The 15,145-nt window shown below is 38.8% G+C and overlaps 1 protein-coding gene across 1 annotated transcript; it reads left to right on the top strand.

The window, feature by feature from the left end:
• The first annotated feature begins 521 nt into the window (after positions 1–521).
• sf3b1 (splicing factor 3b, subunit 1) lies at positions 522–12,885 on the top strand. Its single transcript, XM_051118486.1, is given in 26 exon segments — positions 522–573; positions 1,346–1,404; positions 1,406–1,519; positions 1,622–1,723; positions 2,531–2,645; positions 4,588–4,667; positions 4,754–4,942; positions 5,064–5,301; positions 5,401–5,613; positions 5,699–5,820; positions 5,927–6,124; positions 6,648–6,749; positions 6,828–7,007; positions 7,103–7,189; positions 7,307–7,577; positions 7,683–7,828; positions 7,945–8,091; positions 8,305–8,430; positions 8,520–8,741; positions 8,823–9,005; positions 9,096–9,207; positions 10,943–11,063; positions 11,150–11,281; positions 11,372–11,644; positions 11,727–11,943; positions 12,305–12,885. Coding segments are annotated over 26 exon segments (3,936 nt in total). The 5' UTR covers positions 522–545; the 3' UTR covers positions 12,464–12,885.
• Positions 12,886–15,145: the final 2,260 nt, after the last annotated feature.

Genomic DNA, 15,145 nt, shown 5'->3' with positions numbered 1-15,145 from the left:
TGCTTTACTAGCGTTACTTTACTAGTTACTTGAAAAGTAATCTGACTACGTAACTCACGTAACCCTGGCCATAATGCTTTTTAAAACTTTCCAAACATTACAGTTGGGTCTCTGCTTCATTGAATGCCTGTAACACATCAGTTTGAAACAATAAAAAGCATATGCTTTCATCTAATCCTTCTGTGTGGAACGTGTTTAGAACAGCAGTTTTATAAAGAGAAAAGAGGTACGTCCTGGTAACATTCCGTAACAGAAAGTGTGGTCTTAATAACTATTTCATTATTTTAATCATTTAAGTTAACCTATATTTTGGAGTTTAATAGAAATGCACGTACAAAGAAATCTACTCTACAATAGCCACATTTCTCAAGCAAAGCAGGGGGTATACTAAAGTCTTGACGTTTGCCATCCGTGTTGACGCTTACATCTGCGCATGCGCATTGTTTGTGCCGCAGGGACTGCGCCTGCGCGTTCTCGTGAGAGCAGTGCAGTCGGATGTACAGTCAAAGGCCTTCCGGTACTGAGGCTCACACAACAGCACGAAAATGGCGCAGATCGCCAAAACACATGACGGTAAGTTAATTTTCCAAATATTATTCAAGAATATATCGGATTTTGTTGTTCATGTCTACATCGCAGTTGGGCTGTCTGTTCTCTTCAGTCCTAAGAAGTGAAATTAGCGAGAAAAAGCAAAATTAGGCCAGTCTGAGGTGGTGAATAGAATATGGCGTCTGATCGTTGAATCAAACCTGGCCGTGGCGCACCTGAGAATATCAACAAATATTCAATAACGGATTTGTGTTGTGGTTTATGGCAGAGTTGTTTGTAACATTCGTTTGCAGAAATACGTTTATAAGCAGTTTGTCTGTTTTTGTTGCGTAGAGTTTGTATGTTACAAAATACGCTGGTTAATCACTTATGTGTTGAAACCAAAATGGCGTTGCAAACATGCAGGCAAACACAAACCAAAACTTTCCCTTTATACGGTTGTTTATCATTAAAGCAATTTTGGGTTTGGTTGTTTTGTATCTCTCTGTAGAATTATAGATTTTATTCATTATCTGTATGTTTACAGTGCTTATGTAAGCGTTTGTTTATGTGGGTCATTGTCTTCTTTCTCGTCGCCTTTAACGAAGTGTTTATATTATGCGTGTTTACGAACTCTTTTTTTATTTATGGATTTAGAGGATCATGCTATACTTATGGAATTGTATTCCACTGTATGACTGAGTGTAACTCCAGTATGTGTGTATATTTATGCAATATATGAGGCGTAAAATGAATTACTGATCGCCTGTTCATAGGTATTTTAAGGTACTAATTCTTGGCTGTTGTTTACTCTTAGACATTGAGGCTCAGATCCTGGAAATCCAGGGGATGAAAGCCGCCCTGGTGGAGGGAGCTGACCAGGGGGGTTGGGCTTGATTCCACTGGATATTATGACCAGGAGATCTACGGAGGCAGTGACAGCCGCTTTGCCGGATATGTGACTTCAATTGCTGCCAACGAGCAGGAAGATGTAAGTGATAGCATAACACTTCTAATAGCTTTCAAAGAGCCCATGTCAGCATGTGTAAGTACTGCATCAAAGAGTTTCTGAAGCCAACTCTTTGTATTTCAGGATGATGATGAAGATTCGTCCACAAGTCTTCTTGGACAGAAGAAACCAGGGTATCATGCACCGGTTGCAATACTCAACTCCATTCCTCAGTCAGACGAGCAGGTAATTAACAGATATTTCATTTTCAAGTTAAATCTGTAATTTATGTTTGAGGTCAAAAGTTTACATACACCTTGCAAAATCTGCAAAATGTTAATTATTTTACCAAAATAATAATTTTAATATATATATATTTTTAAATATAAAAAATAAACTGCCCTCTGTTCTTCAGAAAAATCCTTTAGGTCACACACTTTTTTTTTTGGATTTTTGTATATTTGATATTTATATGATATTTAAGCAAAATAATTAAAATGTACACATTCTATTCAAAAGTTTACACCCCTGTCTCTTATGCATCGTTTTTTCTTCTGAAGTGTCAGTGAATGTTTGAACCTTCTGTAATAGTTGCATATGAGTCCTCAGTTGTCCTTAGTATGAAAAGATGGGCCTCAAAATCCTATAGTCATTGTTGGAAAGGGTTCAAATACACAAAAATGCTGAAAAACTAAATAATTTGTGTGACCTGAAGGATTTTTCTGAAGAAGAGCAGGCAGTTTAACTGTTCAGGACAAACAAGGGACTCATGAACAACTATCACTGAACAAAAAACAAACAAAAAAAACACTTAAACTTTTGAACAGGGTCAAAGTGTATATAAATGTCCTTTATGTTGAAATATTTTATTCAGGTAAGTACTAAATAAAAAAAACATTTGTATGATCCCTCTTATTTTGTTAAAATAATTAACATTTCTGCAAGTTGTATGTAAACTTTTGACCTCAACTGTACGTGTTTCCCAAATACATTTGTTGAAGGATATAAAAGATAACTGATAACATACAATATATTTTTTTGCCCATCCTGCAGTATGATCCCTTTGCTGAACACAGACCACAGAAGATTTCAGACCGTGAGGACGAGTACAAGAAACGCAGACAAAAGATGATCATCTCCCCTGAGCGTCACGACCCATTTGCTGATGGTAAATTTTATACCACTGTTCTCCCTTGTTTATTTTCTGTCCATGCCAATCAGTATTTACTCTGTTCATGAATTTCCGGTCCAGACCATTTTTGTTAACCCTTCGAACACCACCCAACAACTTGCTCCCTGGACTCAACTGACCTGGAAGACTGTCTCATAATTTTTATTTTTAGAAAGACATAATTTTTTTTAATAGGATGTGATGGAGTTATCTTTGATTGAGAGTTTGGGCAGCAAAGGTTTTGGGAGACAGTTGGTTGGGTGGTGTCATTTGTCTCATCAAGACATAGGTTGCAGGTAGGTGTGTTGTTCGAAGGGTTAATGTGTTTTTTTGTGTGTGTGTCAAACATGCATTACATTAGTCAGACACTTTAAACACAGACACTTTTATTAAGTTTAATAATGCCAGAGGCTGTACTTCATTTTGCAATTACTGTCAGTTTTCCTTTCACTTTTCTCTTTTTCCGTAATATACTCTATAACTGCCCAGTGGCATGTTGGCTAGACACCCATGATGTGTCAAAGTCAGTAATGTTTTCAAAAAGAGTGAAACTCTAAATAATCTTGAGTCACCTGTGGAGAAACTTTACAATTTACTATGCTTACCAGTTGTAGTTTGCTACAAAGCCTTGTGAAGTCAAATTGAACATCTAATAAAATGTTTCCCAGCCATTTTACTATCTTTAAACCTATGGCCTGTGGTGCTTATACCGGTACAAATTAGCAAGGAGTTTAGAAACTTCAAAACATGTTACAACAGGCTGCACACACTCAGACTGCATCAGTCGGGGTCAGGTTATGGGAGGAAATTGATTCTGGATCAGGCAAAACATCTTGCATGTAGTCCCAGACAGAGGAAGCTTTACAAAACTGTTGTGTAAATATATTTCTATTTTATTCTCATAAAATAGAGATATATCTATTGAAGAATCTGTGTACCAAGATTCCACAGGCCCATACTAACTGTCCTTAATTTCTCTCCTACAGCAGTACTGCTATGCCAGTCCTGTCTGCACTCTCTTAAGGGTGCAGCAACTCGTCCTGTGTAGGTTATGGTCAACAAAAAGCAGCGTGTTTATCAGATAATTCAAGACCGTAGTTGCTAGTTTTGCTCTGGTGTGAGGCCAGAGAGTCTTTCAGGGGAATCCACAATGGTTTCACAAAACTTTATTATTTTTTTTTATGAAGTCATGTGTTGTTTTTAAAACCTCATCAAGGACAATTTTCTCTTCTCAACTTCATGTCCTCCCTTCTCATTTTAACTTTTCATGCCAATTCATCGTAGATATATATTTTTTTGATGAAACTAGATGCACAAGTATGCACAAATGTGCGTTTTAAGTACTTAATTTGATTTAAATTTATTTTTTTTAATGATTTTATTAGAATTCCCCAAAGTGTTCAGTGTCTCTGGCTGCAACACATATAGTACAATAAGTTATTTTACAATTTTGCAAAGTCGTTTTTTCACTTTTTTTTTTTTTTAAATGAGTTACAAGAGCAGAACAGGTGGTATGCTATTGTGTGTGTGAGTTCAAACCCTTTTCCAAAGTGTTACTAATGGTAAAGAGAAATTTTCTAGGCTTCTTTTCTGCCGGTTGAAGTCTGACTGCAGAGGGACCCTTGGCACTGAAAGTGTACGTATTCTGGAGAGCGCAGCCCAGGACCCTGCATCAGTGATGGCTATATCCTCTCCTTATCTCCTCTTAAAAGCAACAGAAACCTCTTTGTACCTGCCTGTTCTTAATGTATGACTGTATACTAAGAGTGCTTAGCTTTTATTGTCTAGGGTTGTTTTGTGTCATGAGAGGATAGTAAATTTAAACATTTAAGGCCATCTATTCAGGGACAGTTGACTGTAGTGCTTTGTGTGTGAAAACGCTGGTTTTGAGACCTACTTGGCTGACCGCCTCGCATCTTGTTGGTGCTCTTTCGCATAGGGGGCAAAACGCCGGACCCAAAGATGCAGGTCAGGACGTACATGGATGTTATGAAGGAGCAGCATCTGTCCAAAGAAGAGGTAAATAACATTAGCTTTTAGTGAAGCTGTAAGGTGTAGATTAAAAAAAAAAAAGTTTGACTAAAACATTTTATGTGTTTTTCCAGAGAGAGATCAGGCTGCAGATGGTAGAGAAAGCAAAATCTGGAGAGCTGAAAGCAGTGAACGGCTCTGCTGCGGCTCAAGCTGCTGGGGCCAAACGCAAACGACGCTGGGACCAGACAGCTGACCAAACCCCCAGCAACTCCACACCCAGAAAAGTGTCCAGTTGGGACCAGGCAGATGGAGGTTCTGAAGTGAGTAAATTTCCTTTAACTGCCTTAGGGGTGCAGTTTAATTCAGTTATTTCTTTAATTTAAATTGAATAAAAAGCCAGATACGTGTTGCATTGCTAATCCTGTTTTTCTCTTTACCCAGACACCAGGACACACACCTTCCAACAGTCGCTGGGATGAGACACCTGGCCGTCCCAAAGGTAGCGAGACCCCGGGAGCCACTCCGAGCACACGTATGTGGGAGCCCACACCAAGCCACACCCCAGCTGGAGCTGCCACACCAGGCCGAGACACCCCTGGACACGCCACTCCCGGCCATGGAGGCGCCTCTTCCAGTGTGCGCAAGAACCGTTGGGATGAAACCCCCAAGACAGAAAGAGGTATATTTACGTTATATTTTCTATCCAGTTTGTGTTGTACTTACTCATAGCAGATATTTAAAGCACAGGGATTTTAAATAATTTTATTTTGTGTTTCAGAGACACCTGGTCATGGCAGTGGCTGGGCTGAGACTCCACGTACAGACAGAGGAGATGAGTCAGTGGGTGAGACGCCCACCCCAGGTGCAAGCAAGAGGAAGTCAAGATGGGATGAAACACCAGCCAGTCAGATGGGCTCTTCAACTCCTCTTCTCACCCCTGGAAAAACCCCTCTGGGCACACCTGCTATGAATATGGCCACGCCCACTCCAGGTACTGGAGCAATACTGTTGGTTGTTACAGTTATAAAATGCAGTTGTTTTTTTGGGCGATGCGCTAACGTTTTCAATGTTTACAGGTCACCTGATGAGCATGACTCCAGAACAGCTGCAGGCTTGGCGTTGGGAGCGAGAGATTGATGAGAGGAATCGCCCATTGACTGATGAGGAACTTGATGCCATGTTTCCAGAAGGATACAAAGTACATAACCATATTATTATTTACAGAATACCTTTTTTTCTGTCTGGAAATTAATTTATTGATATTTTGCTGTTGTTAACTGTTTTTCATCTGCCAATTTCCGTAGGTGCTTCCTCCACCAGCAGGCTATGTGCCCATCCGCACCCCAGCCCGTAAGTTAGCTGCTACCCCCACTCCCATTGGAGGTATGACTGGCTTCCACATGCAAACAGAGGATAGATCTATGAAACAAGTCAACGATCAGCCCTCTGGAAACCTGCCCTTCCTCAAGCCAGATGACATCCAGTACTTTGATAAACTGCTGGTGAGTCCTGGTGGAAAACCTGGGAATATATGAATGCTTTTTAAAAATAATGATTAGTCTTTTGAAATTTTAAGATGTAATAGGTTAAATATTAATATTTGTTGTTGTTATTATTAAAGGTTATACATTTTATAGTAATATAAATAAATTTGAGTAAAATGAGTCCACTTTCATGTCTCAGTTGTTCTGGTTCAGAGATATGGGTAATTGAATATATTATATGGTTACTAGGGTTGGACATTTTCCCAGGGTGATATCTAAAGAGTTCTTGGCAGTTTGAGTCCAAAGAGCCCATCCCAGTGTCTATACAATTTTCTCTTCCAGAGATATCCATCTCATTCTTTTCCAGTTAAAGTCTATGGGGTGGTTCCTATGGTGCTATAACTGATGCTTTACAAGCACAACTAATTATCATTAGTAGTAATAACAGCACTTGTAATATTATCAAAATTGTCATTAACAGTGTTTTAAGTATATAAATCCTAAATTTAATTTGTAACCGATTTATCCAATCTGTTTGCAGGTTGAAGTTGATGAGTCCACCCTCAGTCCAGAAGAACAGAAGGAGCGCAAAATCATGAAGCTGCTCCTGAAGATCAAGAATGGAACCCCTCCCATGAGAAAGGTTAGTATCCTCTCTCACACTTGATGGACTATAACACAATCTTTGAAAGAAGATCTCTAACTAGCTCTCTCCTTTCAGGCTGCTCTTCGTCAAATCACAGATAAAGCCAGAGAGTTTGGTGCGGGGCCCCTCTTTAACCAGATCCTGCCCCTGCTGATGTCTCCTACACTGGAGGACCAGGAACGTCATCTGTTGGTTAAAGTCATTGATCGTATCCTCTACAAACTTGATGACTTGGTTCGACCATACGTTCACAAGGTAAGTCCGCATAGCATGTGAGCATTAATTTTAATAATTGGGTGGAGAAATTGGTTGCCATGTTTATTTTCTGATGTTCCTATTTGTACCTACAGATTCTTGTGGTGATTGAGCCCTTGCTGATTGATGAAGATTACTATGCTAGAGTAGAGGGCAGAGAGATCATCTCCAACTTGGCAAAGGTAAGATGGTTGACTGTTAATACTAAATAACTTCGGTGGATAACAGTATCGCTACAGTTGTCTAATTCATTTTGAAATTTTGTATACCTTAATTGAATTGCATTTCTTCTTTCACAGGCTGCAGGTCTGGCCACTATGATTTCCACCATGAGGCCTGACATTGACAACATGGATGAGTATGTGAGAAACACGACAGCTCGTGCTTTCGCCGTTGTGGCGTCTGCCCTGGGCATTCCATCTCTGCTGCCTTTCCTCAAGGCTGTTTGTAAGAGCAAGAAATCTTGGCAGGCTCGTCACACGGGTATCAAGATTGTACAGCAGATCGCTATTCTCATGGGCTGTGCTATCCTGCCCCATCTCCGCAGCTTGGTGGAGATTATCGAGCATGGTTAGTATGGCATTGTAGCTTCCATCTTTCTGTATGTGGGTGTATTAAAAAGTCTTTTACATTGCTGTATGGGGAAAGTCTCAAGCTGTTGCTTTATTCCTTCAGGTCTCGTGGATGAGCAGCAAAAAGTGCGAACCATCAGTGCTCTGGCTATTGCTGCCCTGGCTGAAGCTGCTACACCATACGGTATCGAGTCCTTTGATTCTGTGCTGAAACCTCTTTGGAAAGGTATCAGGCAACACAGAGGCAAGGTGAGAATGTGTTTGGTCAATGGAAAATTGAAGTATTTACTTACGTTTTGGAATGTAACCCAAAGATTCTGAGTTTTAGTAAATATGTTATTAACAGTATTTTTGTGTGTTCTTAGGGTCTTGCTGCCTTCTTAAAAGCCATTGGATATTTGATTCCTCTTATGGACGCCGAATATGCCAACTATTATACCAGAGAAGTGATGCTTATCCTTATTCGAGAGTTCCAGTCTCCTGATGAGGAAATGAAGAAGATTGTCCTCAAGGTGCGTTAAGAAAACTATAGAGGGCTTGCACTTACATCACGATTTGCTTAGTTACCCGGATGTGCGAGTTTTGTTCATTTAAGTGCCGTTGTTTACATTCATTGCCGCTAATATGGCCAATTGGTGGCGTGTCATAAAAACACTATTCAGAAGCATTAAAAATATAGTCTTCTAAAACATTTTAGGTTAAACTTCTTTTCTTGTACATTTCAGGTGGTGAAGCAGTGCTGTGGCACAGATGGTGTGGAAGCCAATTACATTAAAACAGAGATTTTGCCCCCCTTCTTTAAACATTTCTGGCAGCACAGAATGGCGTTGGATAGACGCAACTACAGACAGGTGTGTGTGAGATCATAATGTAATTCAAAATAACGTTAACTGTTAGCAACGCGCATTTAATATAATTTGTTTTTTCACTTTCTTAACAGTTAGTGGACACTACAGTGGAGCTGGCCAATAAGGTAGGGGCAGCTGAGATTATCTCCCGTATCGTGGATGACTTGAAGGATGAAGCTGAGCAGTACAGAAAAATGGTGATGGAGACCATTGAGAAAATTATGGGCAACCTTGGTGCCGCTGACATCGATCACAAACTGGAGGAGCAGCTTATTGACGGTATCCTGTACGCCTTCCAGGAACAGACCACTGAGGTGAGTTACGGTCTTTGCCGCATCTAAAATATCCTGCTGTTATGTTCTCATTTTACGTCATAATCTCATCTGTATCCCTAGGACTCTGTGATGCTAAATGGCTTCGGTACGGTGGTAAATGCTCTGGGTAAGAGAGTTAAACCGTACTTGCCACAGATCTGCGGTACAGTGCTTTGGCGTCTCAACAACAAATCCGCCAAAGTCCGTCAACAGGCTGCTGACCTGATTTCACGCACAGCGGTGGTCATGAAGACCTGCCAAGAGGTGAGGGGCACCATATAAATATTTATGGACTGTTTAAACTAAAATACTGATATTCTGACTAATATATTTTTCTCTGACATTTCTGTGTAGGAAAAACTGATGGGCCATTTGGGTGTGGTGTTGTATGAGTATCTGGGTGAAGAATACCCAGAAGTGCTGGGTAGCATTCTTGGAGCCCTTAAAGCCATTGTCAATGTTATTGGTGAGTGTTGATCAAAGTGCTTCAGTATTGGTGTTTCCTAGCATCTAAGCCCTAAGTATTAAAATTTTGTGTGCATTTTCCCCCTGGTTGTTTGTAATGATACATTGAAATTTCTACAAACTAACGTGTTTTTTTAGATTGAAGTTTGTTTTTACTTTCTAAAGGAATACTTCACCCAAAAATAAAAATTGCCCCATGATTCTCACCCTCAAGTCATCCTAGGTGTATATGACTTTCATCTTTCAAAAGAATACAGTTTGAGTTGTTATAAAAAGTGCTCTGGCTCTTCCAAGCTTTGTAATGGCAGTGAATGGGTGTTGAGGTTTTGAAGTCCAATAAAGTGCATCAATCCATCCATCATAAAGTACTCCACACAGCTCCGGGAGGTTAATAAAGGCTTTCTGAAGCGAATTGATGCGCTTGTGTAAGAAAAATATCCATATTTAAAACTTTATAAGCTACAAAATGAGGATTTGTAAAGAAAAATGTCAAGATGAGACTGGTTTGTCTTTGCTGCAAACATAACTTGGTTCCTGCGAAACTAGAGCTTACGTTACACTTACGTCTTCTGCTGGAACGACACTCTCTAGTGAACTTGTGTACAAAAGTTAGTGAGATTACGGTTTATAAAGTATTAAATATGGTTATTTTTCTGATACAAATGCCTCGATTCACTTCAAAAGGCCTTTAGCAACCCCCCAGAGCTGCGTAAAACACTTTTGATAGATGGATGCACTATTTTGGATTTAAAATCTCAACACCCATTCACTATCATTATAAGGCTTGGAAGAGCCAAAACATTTTTAATATAACTCTAATTGTGCTAGTCTGAAAAAATAAAGTCATATACACTTAAAAAAAAAAACCTGGAAGGTGAGTAAATCATGGGATAATTTTCATTTTTGGGTAACCTATCCCTTAAAATTACCTGAACTTACAGGCACAATATGGAACACTTTTTTTTTTTTAAATTAAAATATCAAAAAAAAAAAAACACTAGAATTGTGTTTTTACGTTATCCCAAATGTTTTGAAGAATGTTTAAATCCAGTGAAATAAGCAATATTAACTAGTGTAGTGGACCGTGTCATTGCGTCACCTGCCAATGATGTCATACACGCTTGATTTTCTGTTTTTATTTTGTAGTAAACATGGAAACCCCAAAGACACTTTAATGTATTATGCATTTTATTAGACAAGTGATGAAGGCACAGAGTAGCATTATAACAGTGCTTTCAACACACTCAAATGTATCTAAAATGATAAAACACTGCTGTTTTTTTCCTACATACACATGACTGGAACAAGCGGAAGCAGTCGACTGTGGCATAATAAAAGCTCCACTTCTTTCGAGCCATGTATCGTGCTTGTCCTTCATTAGCAATCACTCCAGCAGCCTTGTTTCTTTTAACCCCACCATGCTTCATACTACAGTGACCTTAATTCTTTAATACATTTATTACATTGCCTGAGTCCCACACAATCAAACAAGATTCCACACACAATCCCAGCGTCATCAAAGTACGCCTTAGTTTCTTTGTTTGTTTTGAATATGTGCCCCCTAGCAGCAAAAATGTACATATTGTGCCTTTAATTATAACTTTATTTTGATTTTAGTTTTGTGCTAAATAGTCTTTTTTTAAAACTATTTTAGATTCTGTAAAATAAATTTGAGTTATGTCTGCTGCTTAGCTTTCTTTCGAATGTGAATAAGTGTGTAAATGTCCCGTTGACAGGAATGCACAAGATGACACCACCAATCAAAGACTTGCTTCCACGTTTGACTCCCATCTTGAAGAACAGACATGAGAAGGTGCAGGAGAACTGCATTGATCTAGTGGGCAGAATTGCAGACAGGTCAGTCCTACAGTTTCCTGCAGGATTTGTGCTTTTAACATTTGAAATATTCTGAAAGCCTTCTAAACACATTGTTTTCTTCGTAGGGGTGCAGAGTATGTGTCTGCCAGGGAATGGATGCGCATCTGTTTTGAATTGCTGGAGTTGTTGAAAGCCCACAAGAAGGCCATCCGCAGAGCTACCGTCAATACTTTTGGCTACATTGCCAAGGCCATTGGGTAAAGCACAAAATCCTTCTCAGTAATGCAAAATCTCTTATTTGAGGTTTTAAAATGTTGATTATTAATGTCACGTTCTTAATTCTCTAGACCTCATGATGTGCTGGCCACGCTGCTCAACAATCTGAAGGTGCAAGAGCGTCAGAACCGTGTGTGCACAACGGTAGCCATCGCTATCGTGGCTGAGACGTGTTCGCCCTTTACCGTGCTTCCTGCGTTGATGAACGAGTACCGTGTCCCTGAGCTTAACGTCCAGAACGGTGTCCTAAAGTCTCTGTCCTTCCTGTTCGAGTATATCGGTGAAATGGGCAAAGATTATATCTATGCTGTCACACCTCTTTTGGAGGATGCTCTGATGGACAGGTAAACTGAGAAATACCACTTAAAACATGCAGAGTGTTTTCACTAGGAGTCTATAACTTCCTGTATTTCCTGTCCACCACAGGGATCTTGTACACAGGCAGACAGCCAGCGCTGTGGTGCAACACATGTCTCTGGGAGTTTATGGCTTTGGCTGTGAAGATTCTCTCAATCATTTGCTCAACTATGTTTGGCCAAATGTCTTCGAAACATCTCCACATGTCATCCAAGCTGTCATGGGGGCCCTCGAGGGTCTGCGGGTAGCAATTGGACCCTGCCGCATGCTGCAGTATTGCTTGCAGGTACATTTCACTCCCAGTGTGGAATCTGTACACTTCTTTTGGCATTTATATCCACCTTTTTCTTCAACGTAGAAGTAAGCCTATGGGTGAGATGTCCGGTTCATTATCCGCTATAGGGAAATAATGAAAAGAATAACAACGTGAAGTAAACAATAAACCTGTTTACACTACAAACCAGTGTGTTCATAATCAAGATAATATATAAAAATAATACAAGACGCAACAGTTTGCAATACCAAGCAGCAAAACTAGTTGTTTTGTACAGCTAAAAATAGCTGGATGTGGCTGAAACTAGAAGCCAGATTCATTAAAGAAAATACTTATCTAATAGCCAAATGTTGTTTTTTTTCTCCTTCAATAGGGTTTGTTCCATCCTGCACGCAAAGTGCGTGACGTGTACTGGAAGATCTACAACTCCATCTACATCGGCTCCCAGGATGCACTGATCGCACATTATCCTCTTATCTTCAATGATGAGAAGAACTCATATGTTCGCTATGAGCTGGAGTACTTCCTGTGAATACACCTACCCTTACATGTGCACTCTCTCTCTCTTATCCTCTATCTGTGTCTAATTCATGGTTTATAGGACTTGGTCCATTTTTTTATGTTCTCTGGTAGATTACAACCGGTACCACAGATTCTGTGGTCTAAAATTCATTTCTTATTAAAGAACAGAAAACTGTCGAAAAAGAATCTGTCGAACGTGACACTTTTAGGTCTTTGGATTAGACTTTTCTGTTTTTACGGCGTGGCACCATGCACGGTGACGGTAAAGATCGTAGCGGAGTGTCTGAGGAATGTGACTTATCTTCAGTAAATCTTTTTAACTAGAGACTTGTGTTCTGGTCTGTCAAGCTCGCTCTCTTGCTCAGTCACACATCTGTTCTTATTATAATGTTGCTTAGTTTGGCTGAATAAACATTTGTGTATTAAAAGTCATTGGTCTCCTCTGTCTCTTGTTTTATTTGTTTAGCAAAACCGCAAGAAGTCCTGAATAAACTAAGTTTCATAATTTGCTAAATTGACTGGAAAGGCAGTCATAACTTTTTAATATGAAAATCAAATCAGATTGGGTTGCAGTGTGAACCAAGATATCTTATACCTGTAGTTAACATGTTAATGCATGTTAAAACCTATATGGGCCATTCTACAGAACTGATACAGAATTTTTCTGGGGGGGGGGACATATTTTCACAAACTTTGTATGTATGCAAATTTTGTAATATCCAAGGTATACCTTTCTAATAATTGTGCAGTTAATTCTCATATTGTATTTTTAGAAAGTTTAGGAATATTTGTCCTCTTCCCAAGTGTGTCACTTCTGAAACACAATACGTAATTTAATAAGGGTAATACTGACCTATTAAGATTTTCCTTACATCTTCCTTATAAATATATATTTTTGTATTGTATTAAAAAGCTTTCAGAGGTACATCAATAAGAATTTCAATTTTAACAATATTTCAAATGATTTGTGAGATTGCATTTTTAATTCAGTTTTTCTTTGTAGTAGGCATAAAGTTGATTGTGCTGATTTCAAAGTTAAGGATTCATTAGTTTGAATACACATTGAAACACTATCATAACATCTTAGTTGGAAATTCAGTATACTTTATTTTTGACAAAACATCCCATGTTTCGGTCGTAACACATTCGTGCACATTTTCGGTAGTGACAGCAACGTTTTGTTAGCGACCACATTACAGAATTTTATCATGCTAAAACGCTACTAAATAAATCTAAAATACACAAAATTTGCATAACTACCAAAATTTTGTTTATTTCCCCCAAATAAAGGATTATGTGTTCCCTTTTGTCCCTAATGAAACAACAATGACACCTTTTGATCGTGACTATTACGGTAGTGACAATTCTATGGGATAACACCAAAAAAAGGCAAAGATGTCACTACCGAAACACCACCAAATGTTTCATTAGTGACAATTTTAGATACTTTTGAACCTAACTCAAAGATGCTAATCAGCACATGGTTAGCTAGCACAGTTCTGAACAGGTACACATATACACAAAACTAAGTGTATTGGAATAACTCTCAAAAAAATTGTGCTTATTGCAGAAAAATGGTGTTTGGTAGTGACATTCTTTAAATTTACAGACAGATTTTTTAGACTTTTGAACACATTTACCTCAAAATGATGGGGCCTGTCTACTTACCATGTAGCTATGAGAAAGAGGGACACAGGAATATTCCTTATCATATGGAATAAAACATACACTGTTTCGGTAGTGACAAAGATAAATATGGAAAAAACAACAACAATGGAATAAAATGCAAAAATTATTTGAATATTATTTTCATAAGTTGAAATTTAGGGGTTAGGGCTCGGGACAGCCACCTCCCAACTGAAAGTACCCACTAAATGACATTAAACTAACTGAAATTTTAAATATTAATGTGAGTTTCAATAAATAATAAAAGGACCTCTAAGATTTGAATACTTTTGAAGTATGTTTTTTTTTGGTTGGGGGACAGCAGTTTGGACCAATTGTGTAGAATGGCCCATATATACATATTTTCTTGTGTAAGAATCTTGGGTTAAATGCATTCATTATATGAGATGTTGTTTGCTTATTTCCCACATTCTGCTTAGACACAACACAGCAGATGTAAAGGGAAGATATTTATGGTTTTACGCAAGTTATTTGTGGTTTAACGCAAACATGAGGGACCTGGAGTTTCTCAGTCTGAAACAACGTGAGGCTGTACTTTAAAGAATTTCAGACATAATTTATCATTTTTACATCCACCCCTTTTGATAACATCTGCTCTTTTCCATGAGGTTGTAAACAAAGGGGTGCTTTATGGTGGGCTGCACTATATGCTTGTGCTGATCTTGTCTAAAAAAATATTCTCTTGAACATTTCCTTTGTCAGTGATCCTTGGCTGGGAAGTTTAAGTGAAATAATTATTTGGATAAAGAGCTAAAGCCTTTTGCCTAGAAAGCTGTGGACATTTTGGATTAAGTCCTGGAATGTGTTTGACCTGACTTGAACCTCTCAGTTTTCATTAAATATTAAAATACATACTTTATAGTATATTCTCCTGTGTAAAAACAGTACATATGCAACAGCTACTTCCTGAGGTCTCCTTCTGACCCATCAGCCCAAACTCTCATGCCTATTTAAATATAGCCTCTGTATCAATCAGACATACACACACACACAAACACACACGCAG

Source organism: Labeo rohita, chromosome 9 (assembly GCF_022985175.1).
Source record: "Labeo rohita strain BAU-BD-2019 chromosome 9, IGBB_LRoh.1.0, whole genome shotgun sequence".
NCBI lineage: Eukaryota > Metazoa > Chordata > Actinopteri > Cypriniformes > Cyprinidae > Labeo > Labeo rohita.
The sequence above is the reverse complement of the archived record's forward strand: the minus strand, read 5'-3'. Positions and strand labels throughout refer to the sequence as shown.